Source organism: Bacillus rossius, chromosome 1, assembly GCF_032445375.1.
Source record: "Bacillus rossius redtenbacheri isolate Brsri chromosome 1, Brsri_v3, whole genome shotgun sequence".
Lineage (NCBI taxonomy): Eukaryota > Metazoa > Arthropoda > Insecta > Phasmatodea > Bacillidae > Bacillus > Bacillus rossius.
Genome location: NC_086330.1, coordinates 43,611,512 through 43,627,238, shown reverse-complemented (window position 1 = coordinate 43,627,238; position 15,727 = coordinate 43,611,512). Strand labels below are relative to the sequence as shown.

General features: G+C 36.9%; 1 protein-coding gene across 3 annotated transcripts in view; it reads right to left on the bottom strand.

Moving 5' to 3' along the window:
* LOC134535320 (uncharacterized) overlaps positions 1 to 15,727 on the bottom strand; it is a 93,892-nt gene that overhangs the window by 28,221 nt on the left and 49,944 nt on the right. For all 3 annotated transcript variants that reach the window (XR_010075609.1, XM_063374390.1, XM_063374398.1), the window contains exons 4-5: positions 8,193 to 8,264; positions 7,519 to 7,604 (exon numbers count right to left, since the gene is read on the bottom strand). Coding sequence is in view for 2 of the 3 variants with exons in the window: in XM_063374390.1 (XP_063230460.1) it covers positions 7,519 to 7,604; positions 8,193 to 8,264 (158 nt within the window). In the remaining variant the exon portion in view is untranslated. The remainder of the gene's footprint in view (positions 1 to 7,518; positions 7,605 to 8,192; positions 8,265 to 15,727) is intronic.

Sequence of the window (15,727 nt, the reverse complement as noted above, 5' to 3'; positions counted from 1 at the left end):
TACAAACCAATGCACTTTAGTATTTAAACCTTCAGTGTTGCTTCCTTTGATTCTATGACTTTAAGTTTTAATTAAATGTCACTTTTTTAATGAACAGAATATGTAAATATGTTTTAAAAAATTTGTCATATACCAAAATTTCTACCTAAATTTAAAAAAAAAAAAAAAAAAAAACTTTACAGTAAATAGGTACAGATCAATTAATTTTTCCTTATGATTATATTGATTTATTATGTGTAAAACTGTTAATTCTGTGCACACTAATCCGATACATCAGTGGATCCCTTAAAGTTTTTGATTGTGACCCTAAATAGTATCGTTTACCAGCTCCATGAAACATGGTTTGTAATATTCCTATACCCAAGAACTGGGCTGCAACCCTTCGTGTCCCTGCGACTCAAATTTGGTTAACAGAAGCACTGCTCTTCGTCATGCTGTTTGAACCAACCAAAATATAACTAGTATCATTAAAAAGTATAGTTTATATAATAAAACATAAACAAAAAAAAGAGCATAGTCTACATAAAGAAACTTGACACAATGATCCACAGATTTATTTAATTCACAAAAATCAAATCCATAAACATATTTTCTTACAATAGTCAACAAAAAAATAGGTACATGCTTTTGGTTCCAAAGTTTTGGTACACACTCAGAAAATTTCCAAGGATATTTTTCTTTCTGCATTTCAGTTACATTCAAACATCTTAAAGAATGAGGTCTGCAACCTAACCAAACAATTTAAACTATAGGATGTCCGAAAAGTCTTTCCCTGATTACACAAATTTATAACTTCAGCTAGACGTACGATAAAAATATGAAAGTGGTGTCAAAATGTTAGGTCATAACTCAAGTTTTTTTTTTGTTTTATAAGTTCGCAGTAGGTGTGCAATGTCTAAGGTGTAGTACCCAGGAAGCCGGACATGATTACCAATCAGAAGAAAGCGCAGTTTGTCCTGTGGTACCACGAGACACGATCACCAATAACAGTGCAGAGAAACTTCCAGACCACATATGGAAAGATTCCCCCTGATGTCAAGAGCATTAAGACGTGGTATCGGTTGCTGACCTTCCGAAGTCTGGTCGACCATCAACCTCAGCTGAAAGGGTAGAAGCTGTGAGTCATTTCTGCGAAGTCTGAAGAAATCTGTGCAAAGGGCCTCACGTGAATTACAGATGCCAAAAAGCTCTCTCCACATTATCTTACAAAAACGTTTAATGTTTCGTGCATACAAAGTGCAAATCGTTCAGGCTCTGTTGCCCAATGACAGTACACGTCGATATGAATTTGCGGTCGAAATGTTATCACATATGGAGGACGATAATGGCTATCTCCAACGAATTGCCTTTTCTGACGAGGCGACCTTTTTTGTCAGTGGAGTAGTGAATCGCCATAACGTTCGCATTTGGGGTTCACAGCCCCCTGGCGAGGTGATGGAGTGTACCAGAGGAAGTCCAAAAGTGAATGGTTGGTGTGTGCTATTGCATGACAAGAGTTATCGGGCCATTCTTCTTCGCTGAGGCAACGCACCACCTCATTAGGGTTTGGAGGTCTGTGCCTATCTTGATATAACCTTTCCTGGATGATGTCTCTCGTTATGGAACAACGGTTTGGCCTCCACGCTCTCCTGACATAACCCCATTAGACTTCTTTTTATGGGATTATGTCAAGGACGAGGTCTACCGAACACAAGTACCAGATATTACAACCCTTCGACAACGGATAACCAGAGCAATTGCATCAATCCCTCCAATGATGTTGGCTTATGTGTGGACGGAAATTGAATATCAACTAGATATGCTACGTGCTACCAAAGGTGCTCATGTGGAAGTGTATTGTTACGAACGTGAGCAAGGCCGGGACACGTGCAGGTGCAGAGCTGGCTGGCGACTGCCGCAATATGATATGCACCGCGCGCGCCTGGAAAATAACAAGGATTGTCCTTTCTCCCCTCCTTCCCACCTCTCCCCGCGCGGCGCCCTGCCTTTGACACGTAACTGACACCGGACAGCTGCGGGGTTACGCGAGCCGCCGACACGTGTTTAGAGAGATTTCTGCCATCGGGTCGGCGCGGGATGACGCGACTGGCCCCGGCCGCGCTCACGAGTTCTCGAAATTGCGGCTGACAGATAAAACGAGAACGGCGGCCTCGAGAGAGTCAGTCAGTTCAGAGTGTTCAGTCGGGAGGTCTCCCGCAGCGGAGTTTCAGGGCGATAGTGCCGCGGGTGCGGCAGAGTGGCGAAGTCCTTGGACGAAGGTTCCAGGGCAGGGAGTGAGAGTGAGTTCAGAGAGAGAGTGGAGTCAGGAGTTTTCCCGCGGCGGAGTTTCCGGGAGATAGAGCGGCAAAGTCCCTGGACGAAGGTTCCAGGGCGAAGAGTTCTGTTCCGGGCGATATTGTCGCAGGCGCGGTGGAGTTCCAAGCGAAGTTCCGAGCGAGGTGTCGAGTGGGATCTCAGCGAAGGGGATGTGCGAAGGCGGCGGCGGAGTGCGGCGACGGAGGACCACGAGGGGTGCTGCGGCGAGAGTTGCGCCAGAGGTGCGGCCCAGCGAGGTGTGCGGTGTGTAAAAACAAGTGACTGAGGAAGCAACATTTTGACGTGAAGTCTAATAAATCGATGAACGTCAGCTGCATGCACGAAAAAGTGTCCCGTAATGCACATTGTCCCACTACGATGTGTCCCGTTACGCTTATTGTATGCTTGTGCCGCATCTCTCTTCCACTAGATTGGAAAACCATCGATTTGACTTTTCAATTATGTTTTCGTCGTTTTAATAATTAATATTATGTAATTTAATGATCGTCCACCGATTTTCAGCACAATCGGTACTGTTATTTAAAAGTAATGTTGAATTTTCAAATACGTTTTTGTACGAACAATGGTGTTTTACAGTTACACATAATAATTCAAATTACACTCGGGATCTTTTGCACAATGTTTTAAAAAAATATTGTAACACATTATAAATAAGTTTGGTGTATTTGGGATGTGTATTTGTTATAAAATTGTATTATAAAAACGAAATAATATTATTCCCCTATGGTGCTGTCATCTACGGTGACGGACGCGAACCGAACAGATTGCACAATCTATCCGCTTCCGCGGCAACCAGGCACTCGATAATACGTATTTTCCTTTGTTTATCGCGAGGGGCGTTATTATTAATGAATTATAAATAAAATTTCGTGCCCGGGGCCACAATTGAATATTATTTTGAGCACTGGGAGACATAAAAACGTAAAATATTCTCGACGAACTTTAATCTCGGCCCCAGATTTTTTTACACTTACAGTTAAGTATTGCATTTGTGCCTGTGTGTTATGGACAGGCGTGAAGAAAGGGACGAAACACTGTTGAACCTAGCTCGAGTGAGGAGTGTGAACTGCTGAACTTGACAGACATTGAGTGACTTGAGAATAAACATTTTTAAGTGTCAGTATTTTGTGATTGGACATTTTTTAAGTACAATTATTTATTATTAAGGTAAATAGTAATTAATAAAACTGTAATAAAACCTGATTGGGCAATCCCTTACGAACCTAATTTTCTCCCCACATTATAAATCGTAACAATACCATATATTAATATATTCTTTAAATAGATGTCTGTTAAATTACCCTTTATAATACATACATTACTTGCTACTCCAGTTCTTTTCAGTTCAGTTCAGTTCAGTTCAGTTCAGTTCAGTTCAGTTCAGTTCAGTTCAGTTCAGTCCAGTTCAGTTCAGTTCAGTTCAGTTCAGTTCAGTACAGTACAGTACAGTACAGTACAGTAATTTTGACATATCAAAATGCTGATAACAAACCCCCAAATAACAATAAAATTAAAATCTTGTGATAAGTAAGTGATAAGGATGGGTTGGTCCCGGTTCTTGGTTCCGCCAGTTCTCAGCAGATCTGGCGGTACTACGGAAAGCATAAACGCTGTGGTATATTGCCAGAGACCAACACACGCCGTGAATTACAAAATATTGCAGCGCCACAGGATTCAGTACAGTGCTGCTCCAGCATCTGCATACCTGCCAACCTTTCCGATTTTTCCGGAAGTCTTCCGAATTATAACTGCTCTTTACGATTTTCTGAAATTGTCTGAATTCTTCGTATTTTTGTAATTAAAATAGCTTCGCAGTAAAAAAAAAAGTTGGTGTCTTCCAAATCGATTCAACATTCATGTCGATCGATGTATCGTGTGTTGTGCTCATGCCTATCGATTGTTTTTTTTTTTTCTCGTTTACACAGTTCTACAGAGAGTACGTCGTCACTTGTTCGTTCGATGGTTAGTTAAGACGGGTGATTTTGATTTATAATTTACGAGCTGCTATTACGTATTAAAATTTGAATTTCAAATACATTTATACTGGCAAAAAAAAGCTGTGGTCAACGAGTGCAACGTGAAACAACTGTTTACGAATTTGTTTACTTTGTTACGGGCTATTGCCAATGCCTCGTTTAGACGTTTGTGACAGGTTATGAAGCACAAACTGTCTGCATTATGTTTTCAAAGATGAGTAAGAAAAAACAATATTATTACCAGACATTCCGTGATACGTATAGTGCAGAGTTTTCATGCATTTTAAATTCTGACAAAGTTGTAAGATATGCAGATGCGACATCAACATATTGCATGGCGGTAAAAGTGACATCAGCGTGCACATCAAAAGTGCGAAGCATTTATCCAACGTGAAATGCCAAGAAGATAATCACAAACTTTCAAGGTTCTTTGTTAAATCTGGGGGTGCAGATCTAGACATTACGCGAGCTGAGTGTTTATTTACTTCGTTTTTGATAGAGCATAACATTCCTCTAGCGGCCGCAGATCATGCAGGTGCGCTTGTCAAAAAAATGTTCACAGACTCGGAAATTGCCAAGAAATATGGATGTGGGCGTACCAAAACTTCTGCTATTATGAAAGAGATGGCTTCGGATGCAAAATCCGGAGTAGTGCAGCACTTAAAAAGTGGGCCGTTTTCAGTCGCAACTGATGGTAGCAACGATACTAGTTTTAAGTTGTATCCCATTGTAGTTACGTTTTATGATGAAGCACAGTATAAAATTGTAAATGTTGTTCTTTCCATTCCTGTTCTGGAAGGTGTGCATTGCATTTTGCTCAGACAATGCAGCCCTTTCAATATTGAAGACAAGAAAATCAAATTTGTGTTATGAACAAAATTTTAGTTCTGAGTTCTTAAAGAGAGCAAAGAAGGCAACAGTTGCTTTTTTAAAGCCACAGTGCTCCAGTGCTCCAAATTAGCTAAGCATTTATTTATTTTTTTTTCTCTTATAATCCACATTGTTTGACTATGTTATATTAATTTTCTGGCAAAATTCTTATCGGAAGCCAAGATAGATTCTGTGAGTTGTATTCTTGTGTGAAATATTGTGCAGATCTTCAAGTATCACAGTGAACAGGTAACAACACACAAATATTTTTTAATATAGCTATAGCTTATTTGATAGTGGGTGATTTGTGTAATTTAGTTGTATTTTAGCAGTACAAGTGTGCATTGTAGCCATATAGGTAATTTTTTTGTCAAAATCGGTAATTTTATTTGTGTTAATAATCTTCCTAATTCAGATTTTCATAGGTTGGCAGGTATGCATCTGTGACACGAGATGCAACTATGCTACTTTGGGGCTAAGTAACTTGTTTAGGTCTAAATTATGGTACAGTAGGTCGCTGTTGATTTATTTATTAGGGTATACTGTATCTTTGGTGAGACTTGTAATTGTTTGAAGGTTAACCTGAAACTGATAACCCAGAACCGATTTTTAAAACCGGAACCAAACTGACAACTGGGGGGAAAAAAAAAAGTAGAACCGACACATCACTAGTAGGTGAACAAAATCATCATTCACAAAATTTTAAGGCTGTTGCTTGGTAATTGGACAGATTTCATCTAATATAGTTGGGCTTCCTTCTAAAACACTTCTAAAAATTTTTGTTCGTTTACCTGCAATGCTTGAACCATTTCTGAACATAGCTAGGCTATAATCAAAGCACGCCATAGAAGATACAAGTGTACTGCTCACATCAATTAATCAAAATCGCCAAGTACCTGTCTCAATGTACATCACAGTAATATCAGTGCCTATCGATTAGTTGAAATTGTGGGAGACGTGATAAGGTCTATTGTGGTTTGTTAAATGCTGTCTTGTCTATCGTTTTGGCGACATGACAAGAGTTAAAAATTACAGGAGAAAACAAACATGTTTACTTAAACAAATAGAATAATGCTATTTTAACAGCATGGGAGAAAGTGTGTATGGTAATTCCAGAAATGTTTTTGATTTCTCCGACTTTTCCATTACTTTTTTCCATGGAATTCCCTGAAAATTCCAGGTTTTCCCTTACTGTAGCAACCCTGGCTACCTTTTCAGACCTGTTTTCCCCAATTGTAACAATATATTTCACATTATTTTTGACCAGATTTAAGGTTTCCTGGCAGATAAAGTTCTGTCCAAGATGTTCTTTAAGAATCTGAAGTGTTTCTGGAACTGGAAACATGGTTAACCGTGAAACTACATTAAAACTGTCAAGAATGTAATTTTTGTCCACCGACATGTTTTGTACAGTTTCTATGTTATATTCAGAAGAAACGGGGTAATTAGTTTTCCGAGATATCTGGCCAAGAAATGGAGGAAATTTGAGAGCTTATTGCGCTGTCACAAAGTTGGAGTGCAATGTCTGCCTTGTGGATTTTCGCAAGTCCTTGAATGACGGTGTTCTGCCGTCTTTGATAATCAGCAGTTTCTTGACTTCCTCTGGAAGGGATGATTCACTACTTAGTTTCTGGTCAAACATTGTGTGAAATCTTTTGTTGCATTGTTTCAATCTGATTGGTTTACCGTTGGTTCCCACTAATATCCTAATCACGGTCTATCTTTAAAAGCTTTCTTTTTTCCTCTAGTCATGTTGAGAGGAAGCTTGTCCTCTTGTAATGTTATGTCTCAGATAGAATTTCTACTGCAGCCGCAAAAGGAAGATGGTAAATAAATGGCTGCCTCAACACCAAAGATAACATTCTCTGTTGGTTTGGTGTTGCAGGCCTAATGCTTAGTTTTATAAAGCAATTTTTGCTGATTATCATTAAGTGGCAAAACAAATCTTCCTTGCACTGCAGTAATGTTTTTACAGAAATTATCACTTACATATCATTCTCAATACTTCACACTTTTTTTTCTAATTTTGCTCAAATAAAAAAATTAGCCAACTTACTGAACTACGTATTACTTTATTGCATGGCATGTGCTAACAAAACCATGCAAAAAAAATTTGAAACACGTTCCACGCCACACACACGATAAGTCCAAGAGCTTGCAGCAATTATGATCTAACTACGACACCTTAAAGGTTCTACAAAAACTTCTCATGCAAGCTGCATGAAGTGTGGTCAAAATAGTTTATGATTAAATTACTAAAATCCACTGTATTATATTAACAAACCTCAAGTCCAAAAACTACATTCTCAACAGCACACTGCCACAACCAAATTAAATAAAAATCACGGTTACTTACCCAATGCCAGGCGCTCCTGATACCCTAACTAGGGGTGGAGGTTGTGCCGTCATGTGTGAGGGCTGAGATGCCATAGTCATTGTCACCTGCAAACACCTTAATGTTAACTCAACAATAATACAACCCTTGAAAAATGGGATTAAAAAATATAAAAGGAGGAAAATATACAAGGTCTGCCTACCTGGCACAAAACTATGCTGCAGTGTGTTCAAATGCATGTTTATACAAGAAACTACTAAACTCATTCACAATACGATGTTGCACGAAAATATAAAAATTTTCATACTACACAACTTACTACATTCAAGACATTTGACGTTTGATAAACATTTGAAGACATTCAACATGGTCAAAATGGCAATGTTCCATCTGGGACTCAGCAATAAATTCATACTGTTCCCATTTCAAGTCTCGTAGAATGATGAAAAACTGCATTTCGCTCACTGCCTTGCACATAGGCAACTGGGCTCCAAATGTGCATGTCAATGTCATTGTCATCGCTGCCTTGTTTCTGGCCGATAAAAAAAAAAAGAAAATTAGAAAAACACCGGGTAGGTGGACCCATCAAGTTTCTTCCATCAACAAACTCTTAAGGTTATAAGTTTCTGATGAATAATGCCAAGTGTAATATGTTTTCTTTTATTGTCATCAGCTACTAAAGACAGTGAACTCACCTGAGGATAAAACTGATGCGAGCCACCCCTTGCTCTGCCTATACTCCTTGTGGTACTCGTGGTGGTGTTCAGCTGCAACAACCAACATTTAACATTAAGCAGTTGCCACGATCGTTCACATACTACATTCATAGGGCGGCCCCAGACATGTTCGGAGCCCACATTAATCCTGGAGGTACTGTCATTTCAAAACTTACTATATACAAAAAGGTGGTGTTAAAAACCTCACCTTAAACTTGAAAACTGTGCAAGAGTTCTGGTGGCCAGCAAAGCTAAATTTCACATGTTCACTTGCACAAACTCTACTTTACCTTCTCAGTGTCTTGAATCAATATCTTATAATGACCAAACATATATGAACATATAATGCTATTTTGTACAACTCTATGGGAGTTACTTTTTTTGGCACAATATGTAATTTGATACAATATTTCTGAATTTACTGTTGTGATATTAATGGTTATTTCAATCCAACTCTTGTAAAGGAGAAGTCTCCACCCTACCCTAATATGCAATTAAATAGTTATCCTAAATAGAGATATAACCACAAAAATGTGAAAACTGTGTTTTTATTGGAATAATGTGATCTATAGGTAACAGGTTACAATGCAATTAATGTACAAAGCCATAATTCCTACATAAGATTTTTTTTGTGTTTGTTGAAAGTTGGCATACCAGTTAAAAACAATAACCAGTTTATATATATATATATATATATATAATGTGAATATTTGTGTTAGATCCATATTCAGGGTAACAATTCAATTTTAGAATATCAATAACCTGGATTTAATTAGAATACACTAGAGTCCCGTTATAGCGAGGTATCACGGTTCCGGGTTTGATCCTCGCTATAACCGTGTCCTCGCTATAACCGAATTGGACAAATTTTGGCCCCCAAAAAATAAAAATTAACCGAAAATAGAATAAAAATTGTGTTTAAACCTGTATAATTGGAAAATAACAGGTTATAATAACGAAATCTTAATTTCTGTGAGCAGATGTGTGAATTCTCTTTAAAACGATACCCCATAAGTACGGATGCGATCACAGATTGCGTCAAAATAACCAGAATACCCTACCACGCCACGTAAGTATAGCATCTCAGCCCGCGGCCGACGCAGCATTGTCCTGCTATCTATCGTCGACGCGGGCTGTCTGCTGGCGGCCATGTTGGTTCGGGATGTTGCTAACAGGTGGTGCGACGATTTAATTCCTTACAAAAAAAGCAGGAGTGCGGCTGCGGCAACGCACGTACGCCTCAAACGTAATAGTTGCTGGAAAACTGTACTTTTTTCATTTAAAGAAACCTGACAACTTTTTTAGAAAATAAATTTGGGATTAAACTCAAACCATCACCACCCCTTTCCCGGACAGATACCCCAACAACTGACCGAAACAAAAGTTACAAGAAAACTGCCCTAGCGATTCGGAAATAAATACGGTAGTGCCTACTAGAGGTGTAAAAGTAACGAAAAAATGTGTACCCTTATGTATTCGTTACTATAACAATTAGTACTCGTTACTATCGTTACGTTACTCGTTACTTCTGATACCGCATAACATGCTATGTTATGTTGCAGCCACGAATCCAGTCGTATTGCGTACGCGTACAGTATGACGTCGTGTAAATAATAATAAATAGAATATAAACAATTAACAATATTTGATAATTAATAGTTTTTGTTAACCAAGAAACAATTAAATCTCATTAGAGCGGCTTTTTCATATTATCTCTTTTAAGATGATAACCAAAAAAAACGTGAAAATACGCGATTATAAAAACAAAATCATACATATTTCTAATTTGTAAAAAATACTTTCTTACGTTGTTTCTGTTCCAATCTCAAACTTTGTCTACACACGGCACAGATAACTAACGGAAGTTTGATAAAAGAAAGAAAGGATGGGATTCAATTTTTAAAGCCACGCACTTAGGTGGCGACTGCACGGCTGAAGAATGTGACAGGCGTCAACGGCAAGATGTCTAGTGGCGAGCGAGAGGGGTGGAGATAAAGCAGACAAATAACAAAAGCGCACTTCAAGCGATCACGCCGTAAATTCCTCAAAAATACCTAGTTATAGCCGTGTTCTCGCTATTACCGTGCTCGCTATAACGAGATTCTACTGTATTTAAAGTTCACACAAAGGTAAGAAAACTCAAAGAAATGATTCTATTATCTGATATGATCTTGAAAAAATTATGGTTTAAGGCTAAGATCCATAGTTTTGCAGCCACCAGGGAAATTATTTATCCCATGAATATCTTTGTAGGTAAACAAACGTAATAGACATAGTTTTGTAAAGAAAGCTTTGAATTTTTAAAATATGATAGAAAAAAATTATAAAAAAATTATTTTTTATAAAATTGTGATTAAGAAAATTTTAAAACTAAATATTAAGTATTTATAAAAACTGTACAAGGATTTTGCTTTGCGCACAATGCAAATGAAGTATCCTGAACATTTCTAAGTTTATTAAATGTTTACATACCATACAAAGCATCTAAGGCATTTGACACGATTAATCAAGATATAATGTTGAGTAAAAATAATTATATTTAACTGGGAATAGTATAAAAATACACAAATTATTACACTATAGTATTATCTTAATGACATGAAGTGTATAGTACCCATTCTGCTCAGCCTGAATTATTAGGTCCACATTGTCAATTCTGATATCCAAACAACTATCGGGGTTGCCAAGGAAGCATTGTCCTGTCCTATTAATAAATATGTGAATGCCGCGGAATAATCAATAAAAATAAGTATCTCATTAGCTTTGCGGATGATTCCAACATAATTCTTAAAAAAAAAATCTCAAATGTAAGAAATTTTTGTTTCAGAGAAATGTTTTAGATACTATTTAGAAGATTTACAATCCATTTTATCAGATTTGGTAGTGAATTTAGTAAGGTAGTTTAGAAATATTCTGTTTTTTAGTCACTGTTTTTTTTTTCAATCCCTTACAGTTTTTTTGGTCGTATATGATTTTATTTCAGACGAAAGTGGTAGATAATATTTACTAAGTTTGCTGTATTTTATATTTTATATGGCAAGAATATTATAATTTTTGTTTGTATTCAATCCCAATCGTTTGAACTCCTAAAAACATTGGTTAGACTGATCAAAAATTGTTTAATAAACAGTTTTTAGATAACATCTAATGTTTACAAACTATTTAAACTGATTTGATGGTGTGCCTACTAAGGAAGTTAAGAAATTTTTTTGTCCTCTAAGACATTTTTATTTAACCTTGCAGTTATTTTGACAAAAGGTTTTGGTATAAATGTAACGAGATATATAATAACTAGAGACATGCAAAAGGCATGTTTAGTTTGTGATGAAAAGTGGTGTTATTTTACCTTAAAATCGGTGTTATTTTTACCCAAAAGTGGGTTTATAATAATTTTTTATTTTTACGATTTCAAGTTTAAGAAATATGAAGAGAACATTATAATATAATTGCACCACCAATTGAAACATTATAAATTAAAATTACACAAATATAGGTTAAAAAGACACAAGTTTAAGAACTCAGATTCTAAATTAAGTCAACTCAATAATTTCAGAACCAAAGTACTTTGACACAACATTTATCTTTCAAATGAAAAAAATAGCCAATGTGGCCAAATTTTCTTGTTTCAAATTAGTTCTCTTGTCAGTGAGAACTTTATTGTATTGTGACAAGAAGGGTTCCGAATCAACGTTCGCACACTACATCCACACTGCTTTCAGGCACTTGTCAGAAAATTCAGGTTGTGAAAGTTTTACAACTTGAAGTGCCTTCACTAAATCCACACTGCTTTCCTTCATTTGTTTCTCATCTATCTGTTTTATGTTTTAACTCTCCAATACCGATGATCAGCTCCTGGTGGTCCATTTCTTTCAGAGTAGAAACTTTACACAACTTAGCAAGCAAAATAGGGCTCATGTCTGTGATCAAAATATTTTTTGGATCAAAGACAGTCAGTGTTTCAAAGTCAAGTCTGCTTGGATCTGTAGCCATCAAGCTGGTAAGCTTCACCAGAGATTTTGTAGCCACTTACACTACACTTCTTTTCACAGCAGCTGCTTTCGTGGTGTTCATGTGGTTCAAAACTTGTTTTGTTTCGTCAAAAAAAATGCACTGCTTCATGTTTTCAAAGTTGCACTGCACCTTGGTAAGCTCACCATGCAAATTATGAGCGTTTGGGTAGCTCCAGCCTTCTAGCCTCATTCTTAAATCAACAAGACACTTTCCACGATCTTTCACAACAACCGCAAGGCACTGAATCACACTTATTTCACTGTCACTTAAAGAGGACAAGAACAGGACAGCATTATTTGGGTAGCCTTCACTTCATATGACTTGCAAAACTCCACAACCAAATGAAAGTAGTCAGGTAGAAAACACTTTCACACCAGGAATTCCATCTTTTAACTACAGGCATTGGAAACAACTGGCAGTTTTCACCTGTATTCTCTCTGAGGAACTGAGAATACAAGTGTTTCCTCTTCCTCGTGTTCAGAAACGCATTATTTGTTTTGAAAACTATTTCATTAAGATCTTTCAACTCCTGAGCCCAAATGTTGCCTAAAAGACTTAGCTTGTGTGCCCAACATTGCACATGTTGAAGGTCTTTCCCAACTACCAATTTTAAGCCAACACACTTTGTCATATATCTAGCTGAATCAGTAGCTATGCTTTTAACATCTTCATATTTCACTTTTCACCAACAAGAAGTTCAGGACTAGAATCTGTCTAAATCCTAAAAAGCACAACAAACACGCACCTCCCCATTTTGTCTGCTGTCTCGTTGCAAAGAATGTCAATCTTCTTTCCTAGTAACTTTGCCTTGACCTCTTCAAGATGTGAACTAGCAAGCTCAGGAACATATTTTTCTCTAAAGTTTCTTGAGTGTGGTAAATTGCCCGCTCCTTCAATATATGTATCCGTCCAACTTCGAATGTTGGGATCATAAAGTTTTTCCAGTGGTATATTTTGCTTTAACAAAAGCTTCCACCGTGTCTTTCGCCATTTCGTTTGCTGAATCTTTTTTTATCTTTTTTGCAGTTTCTAAACACAACTTTAGTCGCTTTGAAGCAACTTCAGTGTTTGCAGAAATTACTTTTGGGTCACAAAATCACCTTCTAGTTAACATAAAGACAGGTCAATGGTGACCTGTCAAAAATTTGTTGCAAAATGCTTGTAAACATTTCAAGCAATCTCTTTTGAAGAGAGGATTATAATCTACCACTTTTCTTATAGCCTTGTCGTGTGTCATATCGTAAATCCACTTTTTTTTAACATCAATCAAATTTTCACTTACGTTGTAATTAATTTTTACAACATTCGAGGCTTTCTCTAAAACTCTTTTTTTAACGATCCTGCTCATTACATTTGAGACTATTAATAAAAGATCTCCAAACAAAAAAAAAGCTATAGGATGGTCATCTTGAAAAGCAGTTAAAAAAGGTTCAATTTCTGAAGCCAGTACTTTAAAAAATGCTAATTTAGGTCCTAACAATTTATCTTTCAGACAATTCTTCATTATCTGATAACTGGCAGAAACTGTTTACTACCCCCCCCCCCCCCCCCCCCTTTTCTAATAGCATCTTGTAAATGTTTCGAAATCCCTTGGACCCTGTTGGCAACTTCAATATTTTGAAGCCAACAAACTGCAAAAAAATTTTTGTCAATTTTGTGGACCCAGAAAAAAGAAACAGTCACTTTGACGAGCAGGAACATTTTTAAAAACTTTATATATGGGCCTCAAAAATTCAAATGTTCCAATCTGTCGACTTAATGGCTAACTTAAATAAACGTGTACACTATGCAACCCACGTGTACGAATAGCCAAAACAACAGGATCATCTGGATCATGATGTTCTTTTTTAAAATCTCAAAAGAACTGAAGATTTACTTAGGGTCATCATTTGCTATGTGTATTATATGCTTCAAATTAAAGGATGAAAGCTCCTTTCTAAATGCTGCCAATAAATCTGCAATTGTAATATGATGTAGTAGAAAATGTAGTAAAAGTGAGGACATCCATATACCAGCTAACTTAATCTTTTTCTTTGCTCCGGTACCGAAAGACAAAATCCAGTTGCTGAGTTTGGATTACTTCATCAAGACACTCGTCAAAGGATACAGCAAAACAATAACTTCTGGAACATCATTTCTAACATGAAGTTGAAAGTAGCGACCCAAACCAGAGACAAATGTGTATGCCATTCTAACCCTTCCAAGTGCAAGTCCTTTTGCAATTTAGCTATCTGGAAACATAGCTGCAAAAATTTCAGTTGTCTTCCTTGCAGCAGAGATTGATATATCAACAGAAACAGTTTATAAACACCACAGTATTTCTGCTTTTGTTATATTTTCTTTTAAGAAATTTTCCAATTCACATTTATGAGACTCCAGCATAGGCTGTGATTCTTCTCCTTATTACCACTCACCACCTCCGGCTAGCTCAAAAAGGTGATGAGTGAACATACAGGTTGGTAGCAGGTCACCAAGTAATTCATATGCAATGTTTGATGTATTATCTTTTGTTTTTCATTTACTTAAAATCGAAATATCTTCCGCACAACAGAACACCAAAAAAAAAAAATAACTTACATCCAGAAAAGATAAAACATGAAGACTCTTATTACAAATTACATTACATTGCCTGGATAAGATCCGGGCAGCGATGGCTGGACAAAATCCTTTGCCGCCTTGCTGTGGGCTTTGCCTACAACTACAGTAAAAAAAAAAAAGAAAGCTCTAATTTATCATAAATTTCCAAAAAATAGTTATTAGGGGTCGCCCGGACCGTAGCCCCAAAGTTTGTACTTTAACAAAGGAACATTACTATGTTATTCGGGCCATCGTCCGACAACGACCTCTTGTCACAGTGCTCGGACAATGACTAACTTTACAGCCTTCCTTCCCATTAAGCGGACAGTGTCCTGGGCTCACTGATGTAATTCTCAGCCAATCACAGCGCATGGCAACAGAAACTTCCACGAAATTCTTACTTCTGTTCCCACGATGCAACAATTTTGTCACTCTCTCACAATCTCGTGACAGTGAGTCAAACGCCTAGCGTGTGAAACAAAGCCTTGGTCGTGGAAACAACGAAGGAGAAATATGTCAGCATGCCTTCCCACATAAATAAGACATCAAAAAAAAATTACTTTAAAAATAAACTTATGAATTATAAAAATAAAAACATTAAACCCGGTGAAATACATTCACAATACAGTAGAGCTTCATTATAAAGAACATGAAGGGACCAAAATTATGGCAATTTGTTATAATGAAGTTCTTTAAACAGAAATCACAATGATTGCCTGATTTGGGTTTTTTAACATAACTCGATCTTGTTAAATTAACAAAGTAGAAAATCTAATACCAATATGAGTGGTACAAGCATCAATTACTTTAACAGCTATACTTTGGGATCAAGATACATACTACATACATACATACATACTAGTACGTATATGTACTATACAGAAATATGTCAGTTGTTTGCCAAAACAGTAAGCCTACCTTTGGAA